Genomic DNA, 23,088 nt, shown 5'->3' with positions numbered 1-23,088 from the left:
AGGACAGCAAGTCATAACCTCAGTTCTAGTAAAGAAGGATTATACCTTTTTCAAGAAAAGCCAGCTGCTTCTTACATTGTAAATGTCATCTTTACAGCATTCAAGGACCAAGAATCTTCCTCCTGAAAGGAAACTCCCTAAAAACGAGCAAGCCTTCAGAGGTCCCAACAGATCAATGCCATTTAGACCCCACCACATGGTGTCCTTTCCTTGTCCTTGACCGGCATACCAGGCTGGACAATCAGAGAAACAGAGGCTTCAAGTACTACTAAAGACTTATAAATAAATTACATTTCTGTTTATAATTTACAGTTAGTTTTTGTTTCTTTCAGTCATGAACAAAAACAATTTCTGTTAACTGTTTCAACAGAACCCAGGCCAGCTATATTCTGCTGATATTTTAAGAGAAGCTGGTGTAGGGGGTATCTACCCTCATTATCTGGGAAGAGCCTGTGCATGGCTCATGCCAATGAACAGGAGGGCTGCCTCAGGAGCATCTTCAAAAGAATAACATATCAGGTAAGAATATCACCAAAATCCCTTTTGCAGGTTTAAAAGCATCTAGGGTTCTTCGTGCCATGTCTCTTTTGAAACAGACAGTCCTTTGGGGCTCGAATCCTTCTGTTATATTTTTGAAATTTATTTAGGGTTTCTTACTTTGTTTTTATTCAGGCTTAATACCAAGATATGATAGCTGTTTTGAGGTCCTTGGCCATTTTGAAACATAATGTAGATTGCTAATAAGTTTGTCTGTTAAAAAAATGAAAAGCTAAACACATCCAGGCCGTTTATGAAGCTCTTTCACTTGAACATTAACACTTTTCTTCTTTTAGCAGATTTGAATACACTTTTCCTTTTTAGTATCAAGACAATAAAATACTGTGACGTTTTGTAAAAGCTCATCTGAGGGAGATGAGCAATAAATCATCCTGCTCACCCTGCAATAAAAAGATCCCTTGATACCACGGTATTCTGCAAGGGCACAGTTACAAATTATCATTTGGTTTCATGGCTGAGAAATTACTACTTTTTACTGAAATCAGACAGTAAATCTTAAAAGAAAAAAAGTTACCACAAAAAAAATTTTCAAAGTTGTAAATGCTGTAAAGCAATCAAGCTTGCGGAGTCAGTTTTACGAAGGACGAATTATCTTGGGGAGAAGGAAGAGATGTAAACCGCACTGCTGTCAGCATCAGTAGCTTTTGCTTGGTGAGAGAGATGGTTAAGACAACAATAGAGCCAATATGTTGAAGCAAGGGCAAAAATATTAAAGAATTAACAAGAAAGAAGGACTTACAGAACCTAGGACAAAAAGAAAGACGGCTCACCCTGTAAGCCATTACCATTTTTAATGACCATAATCTGAATTTCTATAAACTGCCAAATCTAATTCTGCCAAGGAGCTGCTAAGTTACTGTTATTTACTTATAACAGTAACTAAAAACAGTGAGTTTATTTTTTTCCACATTATGCTGAGAAGGAGAACTAAACCAAAATGACAATATGAAGACGTTGGGTTCATCCAGACAGCTAGAGTCAGAGCTGGTGAAAAGTTACTGGGATGGCCAAAGTTACAAGTGATTATCTGTTTGTCCGTCCGTCCGTCCATCCATCCACACACACATGGTTGGTCAGCCTATTCCAGGGCTCAGCACCTTCACTAATCTGCTTTTTAGGTTATCAGGAGTACTGAACTTTATAAACTGAAGACCTGTTGGGGAAATTTCTTTTTAAATGTATGACAAGTTATCTAGAAAAATACAATGGATTTCACAAGTTTAGAAGTCATCTGAATATCTATACCAGAGTCAACTTAGATGACAATAGAAATTTTCATTTTATAAAATACTGTCATCGGAGAGTGCTTTGTTCCTAACTGTAGTTCTACAAGAGGCTGATCAAGAAAACATGAAATCATGAAAACAACTGCCATTAATTTAAACTAGATTGAGACTGAAATCCAAAAAAAAGGTTTTCACCAGGTAGTCACTGAAGCCAGCTCTAATCAGAGAAATGATCATTCATCTACCCTTTCATATATAATTGCCATATGTGCTGTCATACCTTTTCTTTACCTACTGCCTGCTGTAGAAATGATATATTCTACCCAGTGTAGTCACAATTAAAACTTATCAGCCTCAGACACACAGAAATGTTTATTAAAAATTTACTCGGAGAACGCACCACTTATTTTAGATGTGTGTAAGAGTAAACATCATGTTAAAGCTCTGTAAGGATTTGCTTTTGCAAAGAGCCACTTGCCACTTTGAGATAGTCTTACAACTCAGTGGAAAATGCAATTTCCTCTGAATAAAACCACTGTTCAGAAAAACTGAGAATGCAAAAAAAATCAAGCACTCACCTTTTTCATTGCTACTTGTTGGTGTTGGGGGGAGAATTCCAGGCTTAGACTTGTCGTAATTGTTAAAGCTCTGGCTGCGTCGATTGTTGGCACTAATAGAACCACGAGCCTTGGTCTCACTGCCTGCAGCGGACACCCTCGTGGTAGGGCCTGGAAGCCTGATGAAAGAATTACAATAAGATTAGATCTACAAAGAAGAACTCTGAGAAAGCAACTGTGGAATACCATGCATAGGCTGAAAAGAAAAGGATCGACACCACCAACATATTTTTAAGGTCTTTGTCCTTATGAAAGATAAAATCAAAAAATCATCCTAGATGAAAAATACAAGGTAAACCAGTTGAAGTCTGAACTGCTTCACATCAGGGGAAAAAAAAAAAAAGAGAGAGAGAGAGAGAACCTAAACCATTTAGTTAGATACTTTAATATATTTCCAAGAGAGTTTTTGGCTCAAAAATAAAAAATCAGGATCCAGTGCTAAAATTCCTGCGTACGTTGACTAATAGCAGAATTGGCAAACAGTTGAGTTGTTTCTAATAGACTCAACACAAAATATACTTAACTACCTCCCACCAAGTCAGGTGATATAATCAGACCTTCTCTATATAGCTCCTTCTTCTTCCATGATTCACCTTTCATTAATGGTCACTTTCTGTGCATCTTGTAAATCAGAAATAGCTGCAGTATATTCAGCGCAGTAATAGCACTGCTGCAAGCTTAAGGCCAAATGAGACACTACTATTCTTAGACCAGATTGCTGAGCAGGGCTACACTTATTTTGGAAATAACAATGAGACAGAATACGGCTGCCTTTTTCCTTGTAGGGAAGCACATTACAGCTGTGGTCTGAAAGCTACAAAGCCTAATGGCCAAGCCCAGCAAAACATTAACTGGATTTAATTTGCGCCCATAAAGTCACACAAAGCTTAATTTTCCCCTCTTAGGGCAACCACATTGTCAGTGAGCAGGTATAAGCCCCTGGTTTAAACCGAAAAAGGATGGCAGCAAGCTGTTTCAAGGAAGGGCTTTCCAACTTGCATTTCCTTACTGTAACCCATATTTAAAAGATTTAGATGTTTACCTAGAAAAAAAAAAAGGCAGTTCAGATTCTGGAATAAGTAGACAGGAAAGGATACTTGTTGCATGCTTTTCAGGCAAAAGGGGACGGGTAGAATTTCCTAAAAAGCCTGATGAGTAGAAAAGCCACAGGCATAACATCTCGAAACAGTATGTGTGCTCGAGTCCTTCAAAGTCAATGTTTATACACTCAGTTGCCATGTCTGCACTGTATTTTGTGCGCCAGTGAGCCTATTTCCACATTCCAAATTGACAAAACATAAAACATTGAAAGATTTGTTAGTTCCTCAAAATCCACACAGAAGAGAATTAGTGAAACAGCTCACGGTTTTCAAAAGCAACAAGATCACACCAAGGATTAAAAGATAGGATCAGTTCATGTCACACACAGCAGCGCTGAAGGGGACTTCTCTGTGCTTTGTATTTTTTGCACAGTAGAATCTCTTTAGCACTGTCCTGTATAAAATAAAATAGTCAATATATCTTAAATAACCTGTGCCAATAATAGGCTGAAATGAAGAAGTCCCAGTTATCTGCAAGAATGGGGACGCAACAGACCAAATCACTGCTGTGCCCACGGGAAGGAAAAGAAGCCAGGAAGGAGTCTGGCAGCGCTTCCTAAACAAACTGGCTTCTCAAAGACTAGTGAAGAAATAGGAAATAGGGAAAGAAACATGAAGGAGAAGAACAAAAACGTCAGCAGCTGCATGCACATGCTTTCAAAGCTCAAAATGGGAAAAAACATCAGGGCATCATTCAAATACAAAAGCAAAAAATCATTCGCAAACTCAAATCACTGCGGATCTGGCACAGCACATCATGGTTCTGAGGTTTACTTTGTTGAAGCCTTTTAGACAAGCCCCTCAATTTAGCCAGGAAGAGCAGCCTCTTTTAACACTGGGGGGTGCTAGAAAGTTGTACGTGGCCGTCACTGCAGTGAAGTGCAAATGGGAACCCCCCAGAGATGCTTCATCCCCAGTAGAGGAGACTATGTGGGAAGAAGCGGGGATATTGCAGGGGAAGGAACAACTGCTCTTTGTAACAACTGTCACGCTGCTCTTCTGGAGGTCTTGGGGGGCATTGAGACTAGAAAGTTCCCTAACAGCTTGCTTTGCTTCATAGGAAACAAGCCAGGTTTCTCATGGGTAGGGAGAATACTCAAGATCCCTCAGGTGTAAGTTTCTACAAAAGGGTGAAACACTGTGAGTACAGGCTGAGCACTGCAGGGAGGCCACCAGAGCACCCAGTACTGGAGGGGAGCCTACTGGTGGGGCTGACAGGAGGCACGGGATGTGTCCCCATGCTGGGTGGGAGAAAAGGCTCCCCACACATGCCCACGCAGGCTTTGCAAATCTCTCATTTTAAAGTAAACGAAGCTACTCAAAGCTTGCCACCACTCAAGAAGTGGCAAGTTTTAAACTCAATCAGGACTGTCACTGCCAATAAAAACAGAGAGAATAAAAAACATGAGCTAAAAACAACTCTTGAAAGAAGTATAATCTCTCCTACATTGTTTCCCTGTAGTTTAACTGACTGATCTTCTTTTTAGCCCATGCATTTGGTCTTAGGCCAAAATATTTTACAGTGAGATTTGTGAAATCTAGTAAAAAATCTAGGTGCAGGGAGATGTTCCTGGCTTCTTGCAGCTGGAGACAGGGCACCGAGCTCAGAGGACACTCTCTGTTACTACTCTTCAGCATCTCTTCTAAGCAACTATGAACTGTCAAGCCATGATCATGATCAAGAGAGAACATGAAAAGGAAACAGGGAACATTTTAAAAGGGGTTATGGTGCAGACCTTCACTGTTGTCATAAAAGAAGTAAGACGGGAGAAATAAATCCAAATTATACATAGCTAACAATCTATAGAAACTTGCCAAGCTGAATACAGTCATAAATAATGGTACACCAGCTTAGCAAAAATCATACAGAATAGTTTAATAATGTACCACTCTATAAAACATCCTCATAAAACATTTTTATATATAATTGTAATAAAAGGCAAAGTTAAGATTAATAACTACATTAGCAACACTTACAGCAATCCTTATGAGTGCTGAGATGAGATGGCCATAGGGGCTGGCATGCAAACCAAGCTGGGATTCAGGACAAAAAGTAGGTTGAAATACCTATTAATCATTTTCAGGGAGATCAGATATTCTCAGTTTCAGAACACTGGGGAGTGCAGGAGCTCCGATGGAAACACCCACACAATGCTGTTTCAGCTCACATGGCGTGTGTTGGCTATGCTCCACTTACTAGCTGGGACAGCACTAGCCTGATGCTGGTAGTTTCAATAATACAGATCTAAATACAAGTAATACAGACGGGGAAAGTGGGGAGAGCACTCCCAGAACCATGTTTTGTTCTCAAAAACAAAAGCTCGTAAGGACAAAATTATTTTCTTGTGGGCCAAAATGCATTCCACACCTTGGAAAAAAAAAAAAAAGTTAAAATTGGTCCAATACTTGCACGTTTCAGCTGCTTTTAAGATGCCTGGTTACAAACAAGGAGGTAAATATATTCAGCATGAACCCTACGCATGCATCCAAAAATATTGCAAAAGGATTATTCATGCTTTGCAGAAGATGAAGAAATGCTAACCTAGAAGACTTTTTCTGACCAAGAGTGAATCGGATGATTTTGCTTTGAGATGAGTCCCTGGGAGATGCACTGTACAACAGGGAAGAAAAAGTGGAAGACATCATTGAGCACAGAAAGTTTTTGGTTTTTATGCCACTGAATTTAGTAACTAGCTTAAAGGAATAAGGAGCTTTTATAAATTTCAAAGGAAAGAAAGCTTCTTGCCTAACTACAACTTCAGGTCAAAATCAATTTTTATAAAGTAATGAAGATGCAATTTTGCACGCAAAGTCACATTGTATTACCCTTCAGCTCCTCAGCTTGTTATTATATATAGTTTTCTGCAGCATCTGAGCAATTTCAGCTTATTATATACTAAGTGCAAATGTATGTGTATATATACACATATATACACATTATGACATTTAACACCTCAAGGTTGGTTATTTTTAAATCTAATCTTTCCATCTAAGATGAGCATGGTTCATTAAGAAAAACATAAGCAAAACAAAATGAGCTCAGAGTAGTGTTTCTCTTAGAAGACCTCACTTAAATTCTCTATATCCCACATAAAGCAGCACTTAGTGTTCATCTCAGTATGTGTTACCTTAACACCAGTCAGCCTTAACCTGTGATATTTTGAAACAAATAAGCTTTCACTAAAAAACGTAGCAAATATGACTTCAGCCTTTCTTCCTGCCCACTGATTCCCACTAAAATGTTCATCCCCTTAACGGGAATGGTCAGATAAGCAGAAGGCTGTAAATATATTCACACTGGTATTGCCTTCATCAATGGCTTTTATGCTAACCCAGAAAGAGCACCTGTAGGATAAAAGACCCTCAAGACACAAAGACCCCCCTCTGTTACCTATACTATGATCTAGGAGTCCCAATAAACACCAACAGTGAACATTTTTTTCATTTAAGCCATCAACTTATTTTTGTTGACCAATAATCTTAGATTTGATTTTGACCATCACTAGTTGTGATAAGCTCTATTTCCTCTACAATTATGAGAATCTTCCATGTCTTAGTGAGGACGGCAATTGGTCTTCACATGTCTGTAGTATACACTCTGTAATAGCAAGGATACATGTATATATGTTTTGAAAGTAGAAGGAAGCAAAAGGAATACTGAGAAAAATATCCTTATAAAATATGGTGGTCTTGCAAGCATTCTGCATTCATTGAACCAAGTACTTTTAGCATGGAGAATATATTTAAGCATGTGCTTTGATTACCAAAGGTGTGAAGTCAATTGCTACCCAGCACTCAATTTCCAACACTGACTTTATTCTGGAGTAGAACTAAAGAAAGCGGATTCTTTGACTCTTGAAGACCTTTAAGAAGAAGAAAAACAAACAAACAATGAAAAAAAAAAAAAAAAAAGGAAAATTTCCCACCTTGACTGCATTTCTGGTTGTGCTTTTAACTGATGCTGTGCAGCTTGCTGGGGCTGTTGGCACTGAGTTTGGAGTGAAGCTGGCACCTGTTGCTGCTGTTGCTGTAGCCCGACCTGGCACTGAGATGGAGGCCCTGTTTGCTGGGACAATGGGGGAGGTTGCTGGGATGGATGGTGTTGTGGTTGCTGTTTCTGTGGCTGCTGTTGCTGTTGCTTGTATCGAGACAAACTGAAGAAAAGGCCCAAGATGGCCTTTAGATTCCCATTCCTGATTTCTGTAAAGCAATATTCAAAAGTCACTCGGTTGTTTCTTTTTAACAGTGCAGTCTTAACACCATCTGAACTCGTTTCCTTTAAGACATGACAGACTTTCTGCAAATCTCATAGATATTACAGCTGATTACCAGTGAGCACCAACTACATATACATTAGTTTTCCCCTGCAGTGACTGCAACAGATGTCTTCCATTTCTGCTATTTTGTGTTAACGTTAGTGTGCTTAGAAAGATAATTCCTTTAAACAGTTCCTTTAAACTTAAGTAACTAAAACAAACAAAAGACAACAACAATAAAAAAAAAACAACAACAACACAGCAACAAATGCATTAATAACATCATGCTGTAAATAATTTCAGTCCCAAATTTGAATGAAGAGAAGAAACTACTCAGTTATCATGCTGCATTGTATCATTTCTGGAATATCAGACTAATCATTTCCATTAAGAAGATCTGGTGCAAGTTATACACTAGAAAACATGATTATTGTGCAAGACTGCTGTATTAGAACAGATAATCGCTAATTGGATACTATCACAAGCTGATACAGAATGGATACCCAAGGTACTTAAAAGTAGGTTGACAGTGAATGAATAAACTCACAGGCCCGGCTCTATCCTTTATTCCCTCTCCCAGTCACTCTTCTCAGTGCATTGCTCATTTTTGCTATGTAGCAAGGCTCTGTTCTTAACCACAAGCCCTTTGCTCAGCAAATATCAAGCTCACGTATTAATGTTTGCTTCCCTTCCTATACAAGCATCCAACTTCGGTCTCCTTCCCTAGCTAAGTCTCAATCTACCTCTTCTTCCTAGCAGCTGATCTAATTTACTTTCTTCCTTAATTTTGTCTGGGCCCATATTCATGTCCTCAGTCACCCTGAGACCTTATCTAAGCAGTCCTGGTCATTATTCAGACCCAGGGCACTCCTCTCCTCTCCTCTGACTCGATTTCCTTCCCCGCAGGCTGGCCCCTCTAGAAGGCTCTATCCCACCAGGGCCCTGTTCTCTTGCTTAAATGATTACCAATCCCAGGGCCCAGAGTTGTCATCCTCTGCCTTCCTTTGTTCTCTTAGCCAACTTTAGCCTCTTCCTGGACAGCAGGATCCCAGTGAACCCTGCGTGTTGCTCCCTTTTCCAGTCTACTCCTGCCCCCACGCAGCGTCAGGCCACAAACCCAGTCTCCCCCATCACCCTTTACGTGAGGCTCTTTCCTTGTCTAATCTGCCTGTGTTTGGCTAGGGAGGATACTGGATGGAAGCAGACAATAAAGCAAAATAGACACAAAAGACACAAAAGAACGGTAAAAAGGATTTCCTTATCTCTAGCAAAGAACTGGATTTACTCATGGGAATTGTAAGGAAAGTATCACTTAATCACAGGCCGAAGCATAACTAAACAGCCCCAGAGGCACTGGGAAGCTTAACTGCACAAACACGGGCCAGAAGATAAAAGAAATCACGGCCAGGAGATAAAAGAAATGTGAGTCTACATGTTTAAACTTAGCAAAGCGACACGCAATTGAAAACAAGGCCCTGATTTCAATGTGAAGTGAGAAGCAATTAAAACAATAACCCCACCTAAAACCTGTTGACTTTTGTGGATGTGAGTCTTCTGTCATAACCAGAAGAGAAACCTGCTTCTGAAGTGCTTAAGGTGACAAAAAACAATTTAGTAAGGTTCAGAAGAAGCAGCCTCTTTCCCTCTGGGTTTTAAGTGCAATATTTCAGACGGGACTTTTAGAGGTAGTTCTGTTTCCCTTATCTTAAAAACAGACTGAGGTAATTCACCTGGCAGCTCGCCCCTGCCCTTCGCACGGGAAGAGCACTTCAACCCCATGGCACCCTGCCCGTCTGCCCGGCCTCTCCTGCCTTACCTCCCCTCCTGGCCACGGGCAGCTCAAATAAGAGCAGCCACCCAGGTAAGGGCAAGCACGTCACCCACTCACTTTAAATCTGCAGCCCCAAACCGGTTTTGTATATTTCAGACACTTGAGATATTTGAAAAGAGTCTGGAATTTGGTTTTAAGTGAATCCACACGAATCCACCCTTTGGGAATTTCCATGCTGTAATGGCTCTGCTGCTGCTTGTTTCACCTACAGCCATAATTACAGCTTGCCGATCATCTCTTTCTGCACAAAAATACATTGGTCTTTGTGGAAATAGAAAAAAAATATCAATACAAAAATACCTTGTGAAACAAGGAAAAAGTAAAGAAAAGAAAGGTCTGTTGGACAGATTAGTAGAGAAAAGCCCTTATCTGATCCCTCGAACACTTGCAAATGAAATTTCCGCAAATCATAAACTAATTATATACAAAAGAGAGATCAAAGCAAACCAAGGGAGAACAACTGAAATGGCCTACCGCTCTTATTTAGTCAAGAGCTTATTTTGTGTCTGATTTTGTAAAGCATGTGGCGCTAGTTCAGCTAGTTTACATGGAGAATAGTTAGCCAAATCAGCTAGGAGTACAAATGAAGAACCACTGCATATTCCATAGCTTGCAGAGCTCCTGCCAGAAAATGGGGCTGTCACATATACGTAATTTTCATGCCTAGGGATAGTGGATGCGTGTGTCTGTCGCTCTGTGCAAGCCTCTTATAGTTGGCCATTGAGTTCTGCATGCAGTCCCCATCACCCCTTCTTCAACAAGTGAGACCCAATGGTCTGCTAAACAAAAGAAAAAAAATGTAAAAAGCAGGAAATTCTGTCCATAATGAATGATGGCAGTGGAGGGAAAGAGCCAAAAGCAGGTCTGAATTCAAGGCAAAATTCTGAGAAGTACGTGTACCTCACAGTTAATCCTGGATATATCTGAGGTACAGATAGACTCAACTTCAGCCACCACACAGCTCAAAGCTGACTGGCTCTAAGCTGACTTTAGGGATAAAAGCTACCAGAAGAGTGCTGGGATGAACTTTGTAGACTCCACTGAGGAATGTGATCTGAATATAAACAACATTGGGAGTTTTGTAGAAACAGGACAGCAAAATTAAAAAAGGTATTATGTCTTTTCCCTGCTTTGTCTGCATGCATTTTTTTATGCCAAAAAATAAAGAATTTGTCAGACTGAAGAGATTCTAACAACACACAGTCTCCATGTGGTAGAATCAAAATCTGCCAACTTGGTAAGTGCACACACCCTCCTCTCAGGTATGTCCAAAACAGCTTTGTGGGGCATTTGTGCTACAGAAATCAAAATTCCACCTCGATACTGGAAAGGAACTAAAATGGATTTACAGCAAGACTGCAGAGCGTGTACGCTGAAACCCATTTACCTACAGAAGCACAGACGTCATTTCAGAAGCAAAAGTCTAAGTTCGATAGCAGTGGTTCCAAAGTCTAGTAAGAGGTTTCCTTTCATCGCTTTATGGTTTCATGATTTGCTCAGCTGATCGTTATCCAGCTAATCTGTTACCCAGAGGAGGTGCAGCTGCTATCTCTGAATTCAGTTTCTACTGCACATTTATGTTCTCCGTAATCTTCAAAATCTTGGCAGTGAGGAAACAGCCTGTGAAGGATGGCATGCTTAGCTGGGCAGCTGCAGCTCCAGGAGCCTAAAACCCAGCTGTGGAAAAAAGTAAGAGCGTGGGTATGGACAGACAGTAAAAGCAGCAGCAAGAAGAAGAGAACTGGCATCTCCATACTTTTCTTTAGGAGCTACAAATAGAGATGTGACAGTTTAAAATCTTTGAGAAGGGAAGACTTCGGTGGCTCCATGTTGCTGAAGAAGGGGGCCTATCTCTATGGTCATCATCAGAGAATTCAGATCCTTAAGCATCTTCACTGCCTAAATCCATAAAAGTTCACATACAGCAATCCATAAAAGCCTGTGTCACACATTTAAGCAGGATTTTTGTTGTTTTTTTTTTTTTATACTGGAAGGGTATTACACATGAAGTCCCAAATTATTTCAGTATTCAGGATTTATCCAAATTCTAGTTTGGATACATTATCAACTTCCCTCCGTACTAAGGCTGCACTATTGAAAAATGCATATTCTCAAGCAACTCGGGAGAGGCTTTAATGTTTATTTCCATTTGGAAGCAATCACAATCTCTTACTTCCTCCTAGATGAGGCTCTGCCAGCGGAGTAAACACAATTATTTGCAGTTGACCTAACAGGTCTTGGCAACTTGTGCAGAAACACGAGCTTGCTTGCTTGGTTACAACACTCTTAATTTTAAGTGATTCTGTGTTCTCCAGGTGGGTTCTCCCCTTCTTCCACAGCACAACTAAGGATGGTCTCTCAGAACAGAAGCTTAATTTCTAGTTGAATTCAAGTCTTTTAGCTTCATTTAATATAAAATGTTCCTTCTCTCCCCTCTCTTTAGCAGTCTTTTTTTTTTTTTTTTTTTTATATGTTAGTTGCAAAGCCAGTAAATGTTCTCCTTCAGCAGGTATTACTGGTCTCTTCTTACCTTCCATTTGATTTAATATGTTAATTCCTAGAAAATGCGACAGCATGAAAGAAAAAAAGATATGAAATCTGCAGAAACTATGGGATAACCTGTGTGCTGCTGAGTCTGACTTGTGATTTGGCAGGAAAGCTATGAACATGAAACATGCCTTCCCCTCCCCAGTGTGAACACTACACTCTCAATTTTGCACGCTGTTTTCTCACCAACTCATCTGGTATTCTTAGATTTTGCATTGCTGCAAGACAGGTAAATAATATGAAATATGTTACATTTTTACAGTGTTTACATATCGCATCCAGGTTAAAGTTGGCTTTTATTATGGACTCAGACCTGCATTTTCTGTTGAATCATTTCTCAGTAAACAAACTTTCTATGTTTAGAAATTTTAGCTCACACCTTATTTTCTTGACATGAGAATCCTGATTGTAACTGAGCTATTTAGGCATATAATGCAGGTGGTACTTGGGCTGAAAAGGAGGAAAAGATTTGTTATGGGTGTTCTAACCCAGCTGAAGGATAAGCTATAGAAAAGGACAGCTAACTTCCAGCCAGCCCTTCTCCTACTAGTTGTCATAATATCAGGTTAGGAAAAAATGTACTGAATACCCACTACTTTGTTTTCCTTGCTTATGAACTGTCACAAGCTTTGTGAAGTTACATTTAAAATATACATGTTAAAGTAACTTGTAGAATCTCATACTCCAGGATGATGTAGGGGGCTTCCCTTAGAGGACAGCAAGGAATTACTGAAACTATTTTGCAAATTGCCAAAATGCAAGTTTTAGTTGTAATTTTTCGTGAACATTTTTTAAAATATTTAATTTTGTTATAATTTTATTTTAAACAAAATATTTTGGGAGTACTTTTGAAAGGTAACGTACACATGTAAGACTTGGGTACATGGTGGTTTCACCATTCACTTCATCCACAGTGGTTATCTGCAATATGTTTCATAAACATCATTCACAGTCAGTAAGGGAAAGTTTGTTTCCGCTGACACTTCCTATCATAACCTGAAAGCAGGCAGCTCACAGATTAATAAAGAACGGAAAAAAAACATACTCAAGATAAAATAGCGCTAAACTAAATAGAACAATATTAACTCTCAATTCAGTATTGGTGCAAATGATTTTTTCAGCTGCTTAAAAATACATTTTGTGGAACAGAGGTGGAAGCAGCAATTTGCCAACACCAAACTGACTATAAAAATGTTTTGATATAAAAAGGGCTAATGCTAAATACATTCCAGCACCACTACCTACTATTTATTTAAATTTTGGGGTGCAAAAAAGCACCTGTTATTTATGAATAAAGAGACTTTGCTCGGTAAGGGGCAATTCCTATCCTCTGCATCCAGCAAATGCGTAATACACGTATGGGTGGCAACACCTCAACACTAAAAAAAGAAGTCACATTCTGCTCCACCTAGACAGAAATTAAAACAAATGGCTTTGTGATTCAGCAGTGTCTGTTCCAGCCCCTGAGGGTGGCATGGAGTGAGGTCCTGCGCAGTCCCACCTCGGTGCCAGGGCTTAAAGTTTAACTGCGGTCAGCCAGCATTTCCTTGAGGGCCTGAGACAGCTGCGGCAGCATGAGGTTATCATCGCTCCCCCTCCACGCTGTGCTCACTAGGTCTAAAATCCTTAACCCCATGTCCACGACAGCTCACAGACTTTGGGGGGCACTGACAGTAGCACAGCCAAGGACAAGAGAGGAAACATTTTCTCTTCCCACAGGGAAGACTTGGCGGTCTCTTCAAAAACTTTGTGGCTTCACGTGACATGAAAGACTATCATTCATCCTTCCTTTTTTCTTTCATTTTTAAAAGAGCAAAGGTGCATTGCATTTGTGATTGTACATGTATAAGGATATAGGCAAGGTTTACAGACAGAAGATCTTAGACTATCTATAAAAATCCAAGACGTGGTTTTGGACACAAATTAAATTTTACTTATTTTTCCCATTTACACCAACTATTTTAACACGATGCGTTACCTCGCCTGCTGTACTGAGTCTGGCTGGGGTGGAGCTCATGTTCTTCAGAGTAGCTCGTGCTGTGTTCTGGCTTTGTGGCTAAACCAGTGCTTTTGCTGTTGCTGAGCAGTACTCGCACAGTGACAAGGCTCCCTCTTTTTATAGCCTCAAGTAGGCTGGGGGGGGGACAAGAAGTCAGGAAGGGACACAACGTGGACAGCTGGCCCCAGGTGACCAGAGGGATATTCCTTGCGACATAACGTCATGCTTGGCAGTAAAACGGGGGCTAGGTACCGGGGACATGGCCATTGCTCAGAAGGTGGCAGGGCATCTGTCTCCTTGTTGGAGGTCGCAGTGGGTGACTGCCGTTGCATCGCTTTTGTTTTTTTCTTCCTCTTTCCTTCACTTATTTCACTATCTTTATCTTGACCCACACGTTTTTTCACTTTAGCCCTTCCTATTCTCTGCCTGGTCCTGCTGGGAACGTGGGGGAGTGAGCGAGCAGCTGCTGGCTGTGGGCTGGGGTCAGCCCACCACACCTACACATCCTTTCTTGCCTCTTTTGTTTGAGCGACAGAATTCACTCAGAGGAAGAAAACATGGCTTTACATATGCAGGCAATTAAATTGTTCACACAGAAGTAAAAGTACATTCATGATTTGACAATGTAATCCCCTCAAAACTAAGCTTGCAACGAGACTTACTCACCAGATCTAACTTCAGGTCTCACCTGATGCCACACATCCAACTATTTGTTCTGTGAAATGCTGAAGAAGGTGTCATGTAATAAAACATTCAAAGTTTGTCTAAACAGCTTCTGAACCCAAATGCTTTTCCAGCATATTTAAATGAAAGCGGAGGTGAAAGCTGGTGATGAGGATTAGGAAAATCTGTTTGATCTTTTAATAAGACAGCAGTTAAACAGCTTCTGAGCACCATACGTCCCGACACATATCATGCACTGGCAAAAAAGGAGTATTCTGCACTGAGTCATGTTCAGCTTTTAGGAAATTCTGGTGCTATTTATAAGCTAAGTGATTAACTCAAGGTCAATACTCTTTTTTTTCCCCCCTTTTTTTCTTCTTACACTTGGAATCACACTTTTTAGAAATCTAAATCTAAAAAAGCAGAATCTTTTTTCCGACAACAAAATAACTGAAGAAAGAGGAACTAAATACCTTTTCTCTCAACAGACAAGCAGCCCGCAACAGTTATTAAATATCCATAAAAGCTACACTCTAACCCGTGTACCAATTATACGACTTAGATGAAAAATCTCTTTTTTAACAGACATAAACCAAGACGTTACTGAATTAGAATAATTATTTTTACAAGTCAGCCGTGCGGAGATTACGTATCTATTTTACCTACCTTTCATGCTGAGAGGGGGAAAAAAGGAGTGAAGACCATCAACAGCTTATATTATTCATATTACATTAATTTTCCATTACACAGGACGTGCGGGTTACAATCACAAGCAGCAATTCAAGTTCCTCGTTTAAAATGAAATCTTAAACAACCAATTGACTCACCTTCTGCTGACAGCCCCTGTATGTTAATCCCCTTAGCAGCCAAGAAACTCAGGCATGCATCTATGTTTTCAATCTATTCAAGAACAACAACAAAAAAAAAAGGAGACACAAAAGAATATGCATTGTAATAATTGTTTACTTTAATCTCCCGCCACACTTTATTGCACTCAGTCTTTGTATCACATAAAAAGTCCCTTTGCTCATTACGCGGAAACCAAAACAAAATGAAGCCTCCTAAGTTAGTACGGTCCCAAATTGATTACTATGTGGGTCTGGACTCTCTGCTATTTGTACTTGTGTGAAGCAAGTTATTTCATACTCGCACCATGAAAGATGATGACTCCATATCTTACTGAAGGGTCAAGGATGTTATGCCAGGATTTTTAACCTACAATGAGTATAACAAACGTGAAACTGAAAATAAACATGGAGGCCACATTTGCTTGAGAAGGCAGATTGCCACTTGCTCTTAAGTTGACAGCTGGCAAAAGTTTCCAGCCACAAAAGCAGTCAAATATAAAAACTGTAACTGGAAACCCCAGCTGGAATCCAAAATATGTTTACTCACGGCATTCTCCGCATGTCAGAAATGACAGACAACCCCAGTATCTCACTGTGGGGTAAATCCTGTCCTTCAGAGAGATGGTACAACTAACTGTACTACATAGCATGGGATAAAATGGATTTTGACCTGACGGGATATACACAACAGTTCTGAACGCCAGTGACTACAATTGCCACCTACAGACTAGATTTGAATCCTACCCAACGAAGTGAACTCCAGAAAGGTTGGGAGAGTTTGGCATTTACCCCTCATAACTCAATGTCACAGTAGAGATCTAGCTGTAGCTTTGTGCCTACATTCCCACCAATCTCCCACCAAAGGTCTGCTGTCATATTCAGATGCCTACAAAGCATTTCTACACACAAGCCAAACCTTAGACACCTCTAAAACCTTCAAACAAAATTCAAACAGAAACAACAAAACAAAGACACAGACACAAACACACACACACAAAAAAAAAAAAAAAAGGAAGGCAAAACCAAACTCTACAATATTTTAGGATATATCACATAATACATGAATAGTTACAGAGAAGACTTCCAGATAATGCCACTAAACAATTTTTGCTTGTGTCAGGGCAATTGGGAAGTGATCAAGTAGTGTCTGCATGTTTGAACATCTTGCAAACATGAATTAGGCTCCATAACATCTCAAACACTTCTTCTGCTTCATAGGTAAGGAAAACAGACCCCAGTCACCACACTTGCTATCACGTAAGTACCTTTCTTCTGTGAAGTTTGGACACAGCCAAAAAAAGAACGTGAAAGATTCACCTTCTAGATCAGCTCCTGCCTACCCTTGAACAAATATAAAAATGAGGGCTTAAAGCACTTGAGAGGCTGCACTCCCAGCACCTGACCTGCATTTCATGTCCTTCTCAAAGTTATATACTTATAAAAAAGCCTACAAGGAAAGCTGTCAGAAAACCCCCAGTATGGATTTCTGTCAAGGCAGTTTCATTTACTGTCTGTAAATGTAACATTAAAAACATTCTCTGCTATCAAGGGGAAAAAAAAAAAAAAAAGGAATTGGCATTACATAACTGGGATTGCAAGAGTTAAAACACTGTGAGAGGATGAGATTGGTAGAAGTTTTGGATAGACTTTGGAAATAGATTTGCCAAATTGCCTGCAGTGCTCAGGTCTGAAAGCTTACAGCAGGATGTAGGGTCCAAAGGTTCATTTATCCACAGTTCAATATGCTGCGGCAGTCAATCTGTTTTAGTTTCCTTCCTCAGCGTTCAACGACCCTTTCAGGTTTTCAACACAACTCTTTTATTGAGGTGACCTGGGACCAGAAAGCCGAAGTTCACCTTTTCTAGAATAAACACCACACAAAAGCATCCATCTTCTTACTCATTTCTACCACCCATGCTTATAATGACTTTGGTCTTTACCAAGAACACGTCCAGCCTTCCACAACCCTGGGTAGACTTCTCCCCTCCTAGCCAGGAGGGTTATTTTGGTTAATGAGTAAAGATGAGTGCTATCTCATCTCAACTCCAGATCTGCAGCTGTAGAAACTCCACAGGAGCTCTTGCAGTCCACAGAGCCCTAAACTGCTTTGCTTCTCCTCCCAGGTCCTTCACCGTTGCTCCAATTCTCCGTTAGGTCCAAGTGACCACAGGATCAAGACTGACTTCTGGGCAACTAGGGCAACTAGCTAGATCCCCACCCACGCCCCTATTTCTGGTGCCATACAGGAGTCCTTGCAGACCTCCTGACCTCATGCTCATTGCAGACCTGGCTCAGATTCAAGGAGCGCCCTGTGAAATTATTGCAACCTCTTCCCTGGGACAAAGCCACAGTTTTCACCAAGCCTTTTTAGTCACCTAATGACGTGATATGGCTCCTGCTCCCAGGCTGACGGCTGACTCCCCCAGAGAGCACAATGACTTGAGCGTGTTCATAACACAGGAGAAGAGAGCTGGGCCACGCAATCCTTGTCATGGGGCATGCAGGGCACCCTGCTGCACCGCCTGCGATGCCTGGCTGAGTGCTGAGAGAGATCGAGGCTTTGCGGTGCTCCATGGATACAGGGCAAGAACCAGGGGAAAAAACAGAGCAGTATAAAAACGCAGAGAAAAAGATTACAGGAAGTGGGCTATCAAAAATCATAATGTGTTATGGTCAGGAACTGCTAAGAAAAAATCTTATGGAAACAGGAAAATATCCTATTTCAGTACTTAGAAACCAACCTGATGAAATAAAGTGTAATAATAGGCTTGCAAAAGCAGACCTCTTACACAAGAAATTAAACTGTTAAGATAAGGATCCTATGTGGATATATAGCATCGCATGTCTAAGGAATTCACTAAAACAACAGAACTGAGAGATAAAAACACAGCACTCATTCGGTTAACATTTATGCAATATCATCTGCGGGACCAACAGCATCATATGGCAGAATGATAGGAATGTAATTAATTGATTTGGAAGGAAAAAAAAAATAGAGCTCAATAAGGAAAACAAAGAAATGTGGAGAAATTCAAGAAGAAAAAGAAAGGCAGAAAGCATGAAATTATTAACATTTAGTGCTGGTGGGAATTCAAAGCACTTCCCACACAATGACTGGCTGGCGTGCTGTCCCACACAAAAATGATTTGCGACTGCCATCCAGTTCCAGTGGAGGACTCGCACTCCACTTGGCTCTGTGGAGTCTCCTAAGAGGCCGAAGTGCCAAATGCTTTAGCAGGGAGCAGTCTTCTGCATCCCAGAGCTGGAAGAATGGAAACAGTGCTGTTGGGATGTGTAAGAGAAGCAATTACCCATTTTTCTTGTTGTAAAAACTGAAGGTAAGAAAACTACTGAAGTCTTGCAAAGTGGCTTAAGTGAATAGTGTTTTGTTGCCAGTGGCCTGAGTGAAGAGCCCTAAACTTGGTTTATCTCCTTATCTGAACAGTTAGCGCAATGCATTGGAAATCATTTTGCTTGTTTAAAGACAAGTTTCCAACAGTGCAATATTTAATTAATTTTACCTACAAGAGTTCCAAGGAAGGACTATCTCTAGCTCCTGGTGTCTTAATATAAGAACTAACCATTTGTAATCTGCAAATAGCATTTGATGGAGAAAGATCCACTATTCCGTAAGGTGTTGGAGATACTTAGTTCCTCTGAAATGGCAGCGTGGTAATTGGACCGCTTTGGTGGATACACCCCTGACAGAAGTGAAGTTTCTGGTTCCATCTCAGCTCAGTAGAGATCCATCTGCCCTGCATTGTGACTTCTGACATGAAGTACAGTGGTCCCCTTGAAATTACATTATTCAACAGCAAGTTATTGTTGGGACTGTAAGGGCCCTTGCTCGGGCAAGCCTGCATACTGTTTAAACCCTTCAAGCCAGTGTGAAAAGACTGTGGATTTGCCAAAGGGGAGCACATATTTTCTTTAATACTGGGAGCTACAATTTCTGGCTGACTCTTCTGCCTTCTCATTTGCTTTGCCAGCAAGCATTTAACACGGCAGAAGCAAAGCCGGGAAGATGGGAGTTGGACGTCCCTCATTTCCCACCTACCCAAAACAGGGGAAAGCTACGTAAAAGAAAAAGGCAAACCAGGATCAGACATCCACAGCCTTCACCTTACTCAGACACATTGCCGGGAGAGTTCGAAACTGAGCCATGCCTGCTTAGGCTTCCTTGCCCAAAGCATCTCATGAATTTGTGGTTTCAAACTGCTGCGTACGAACTGTTCGCGATAGAGCCATCTACCAAAGTGCATTATCAGTTCTGCACCCAACACAACGGGTACTTATTCCAAGACGTCCCCAAACTCCACTGCCCACCTCCAGGGGCTGTCCCTTCTCCAAGCCGGCCATCACCAGAGGATGCTCAAGCTGGGAAGCTCACGCTGTCCACCGCCTAGGACTCGACACCCCCAGAGGACCGCCTGTGGTCCGACTCCTCACAAACAGCTTTAGATGTCCCCAGCTCCCCCCAGGCTGTTTAAGCTAGCTATTAAAGCACGTTATTTGTTCTGCTTGCTACACAAGATAATTGAAAGAAAAAGGGCAGTTCATCCAAAGAAAAGAGTTACAGTTGAGTTCCTCGGTGATCATCTTTCCTATTGCCAGCCCAAGCTGCTGCTTTACAAGCATTCGTTATCCACATTTGTCATTTTGCTATGATACTTAAGACAGCTTCCATTTAATTAGGAGATTGTATCAAAAAATAAAACCTCACAGAATTCATCTCATGCCTGAACAGAAGTCGAGGTGTCACAACTGCCATTCTCATACATGCAGAAGCAAAATGAACGCTTTGTCAGCTGCCTGAAAACTCCCTCGTAACGTGAGTCCCTGGGTGGCATTTGCTACCCGGAAAGCTGGGAGCAGAAGGCAGCTCGGCGAAGAAGTCATGCGTGGACGTAACTTTCCAGCAGCAGAGCAGGCAGTGGAAGCAGGAGTTTCTCTGTTACACCAGCCTCTGGCTGGAAAAGCAGCATTAAACGCTCGTGGTCACACGTCTTTATTGATTTCTAAGTACATTATAACAAGTACATCCCTCTGCATGGTTGTTTTCATTCCCACCAGACCTGCACGCTCCTCATTCTTTCCTAGCATCTATAACACTTCAATACACCCAAATTTAACAACTACATTTATTTAATTCTCACTGCACCATTACTTTCCTGGGCACATGAGTCAGTTTTCCCTCTATTTTCCAATGTACCTTACAGTAATTGTGTATTTCTGGCAGTGCTGGCCACAACACCCGCAGATGTTTTTGCACTTGTCATATAATAGCAATTTCTACTTCTATTCTTGTCAGTGCTAGAAAGAAAATGGCCTAGCAAATATGTCCCAGCCTGTATAGGAAGAGAGCATTGCAGGAACAAACAAAAAATCCAGCCACAAATATCATCGTTCTGTAGCTTGGAGACCCAACATGGGCACTGATATATGCTGAACACGGATTGTTACACAAAGACTTGAATATGGAAGTGTCTACACCTAAAGCTGTATGTTCAAGTCTGCCAAGTCAAACAGAGCAGGGTAAATTATAAACAGCGCTGCCCTTTTGACAGATACAGATGTTTTTCTCAAACAACCGGAGTTAAGCTTCTTGTAGGTTCCTTCCCTTGGAAGCCACGGGATGTTTCTTGTGTTGTGATGCAAGACCTCTGCTCCCAGCTTTTACAGTGATAAATGTGGAGCTTGAGTTCATCCAGAAAAACCACCACTTATATTCAGAACAGGACTTGCCATTCGACCTCAGGCTCCACGTTCTGGCCAGTGTATTAGTTTTCAAAGCAAGAAAATGAAGATTGATTTCATGTGAAATTTTATAGCTTCATCAGCTCTTATGCAATATGACAGCAGACTTCTCATACAACGTAGAAAACAAGTAAAGAGCCAAACACGAGCTGTTTCCACCAAGCTGTTTCTGAATGTGCTCCCTGTCTGTATTTTCAGATCAAGCTTCTATGCTTAATATTGTTATAGCATGAAATTTATGAAGAGCTGCTAAATCTTAAGTCATTACATTGACAATTCTTACATTCATGGACTTTTGTTCTTTTTCCACCCTCAGATAACGTCTGATACTCCTTTTACACTGTTTCCTAAACATATGTATATATAAGAAATACCAAAGAAAAACTGCAAACTCCTTTTTCCTAAGAAAAATACAAACACTAATTACTATTGCTTAGCTTAAAATACATTTTCATTGGTATTTATTCTAGTCAAAATATACCTGTACCTCAGCTCTTCCTAAGAGGGAATAATGGGACAAAAAGTATTTCTCCCCTTTATGTTGCGTTGTACAAATCAAGACCTCTGAGACCTCTTCTGCTGGGGGGCTTATATCAGCGTTCCTAGCATAAGTACCATAAAATGCACAAAACCTGGAGACACGCTACACGAGGCACCCACCTGGTTCCTATAGTACTTACGTGGTATGAAATCCCTGTCCACACTGAATTTTCCTTTTCCAAAAGCATATCCACAGCTGCACTCACAACACACCTACTACGAACAGAAATGCGTGCAGGAAGCACCACAGAGAAAGCTCCAGTTGATGATGTCCACATTTCTCATCTCAAAGGACACTTTTACTGGAATGGTTTTAGGAAATCCCATGCAACTCAGAAGTCCTGCCAAGCTAATCTGGTCTTTCTGCTGCTCGCTTGTGTGTGGAAGCATGGAAAGCAAGGCTTTTGACAGCCCTGTCAAGAGCCAGGTCCCCAAGCAGGGAGGATATCTCCAGTCCATCTAATGTATTCGGTTCTACCCAAAACATCCTTGAATGCTATACTAAACAATATTTTTAAGAGCATAAATGCTTAAAGGAATGACTGATGCTAAAACTACTCCTTACTGTAAGCATAGGCCTTCGTATGCTGTGTTGTATTTTCAGAAACACTAGCCCAATGGTTGAAGACTATTAGCTTGAATTTGCAGCAGTAACCCAGAACTTAAACTCATGTTGCAAAAAAATACACAAACGGAGCTTTTGCCTCCAAAAAAAAAAAAAAAAAAGTTTCATTTGGACTATCCTACTAATTAAATGATTATTTATAATAATAAAGCAACCCACCAGCCAGAATTAATTTTAAGTAACACAAGTTACAGATTCTCAATTACTACAAGTGGGATTGCAGAACACCAGCATATGTCCTGGTTTCATTTTTCAAATACAGTTTAAAAAAAACAAAACATAACAACATAATGATCATCTCATAGCTGTGTCATTTGAAGGAGCTGTTGCAGCATGGCCATGGACAGTTGTTCTTTCCTAAAAAAAGAGCCCTGGGAAGAGAGCTGCTGCCACAGCCTGTTCCCAGGCAGTGCGTGCTCTCCGCCGTGGCTGATGGACATCCTCGTGCCTGAAGGTCACAGCTTCACCTGCTCCTGACTTGTTCTGGTCTGGGACACCACCACACTTGTGCTCCCTCCTGC

The 23,088-nt window shown here is 40.8% G+C and overlaps 1 protein-coding gene across 10 annotated transcripts in view; it reads right to left on the bottom strand.

Annotated features, from left to right (window-relative positions):
• Nucleotides 1-23,088, bottom strand: part of NAV2 (neuron navigator 2) — a 419,946-nt gene that overhangs the window by 131,238 nt on the left and 265,620 nt on the right. For 6 of the 10 annotated variants that reach the window (XM_068684879.1, XM_068684880.1, XM_068684876.1 and 3 more), the window contains 4 exons: nt 15,625-15,697; nt 7,428-7,701; nt 6,044-6,112; nt 2,363-2,520 (listed from right to left, as the gene is read on the bottom strand). In XM_068684879.1, the coding sequence (XP_068540980.1) occupies nt 2,363-2,520; nt 6,044-6,112; nt 7,428-7,701; nt 15,625-15,697 (574 nt within the window). Of the gene's footprint in view, nt 1-2,362; nt 2,521-6,043; nt 6,113-7,427; nt 7,702-15,463; nt 15,486-15,624; nt 15,698-23,088 lie in introns of those variants that run through there. The other 4 variants (XM_068684882.1, XM_068684888.1, XM_068684877.1 and 1 more) reach the window with 2 other exon arrangements.

This window comes from Anas acuta, chromosome 5 (assembly GCF_963932015.1).
Source record: "Anas acuta chromosome 5, bAnaAcu1.1, whole genome shotgun sequence".
NCBI lineage: Eukaryota > Metazoa > Chordata > Aves > Anseriformes > Anatidae > Anas > Anas acuta.
This window is presented reverse-complemented; position numbering and strand designations above follow the sequence as displayed.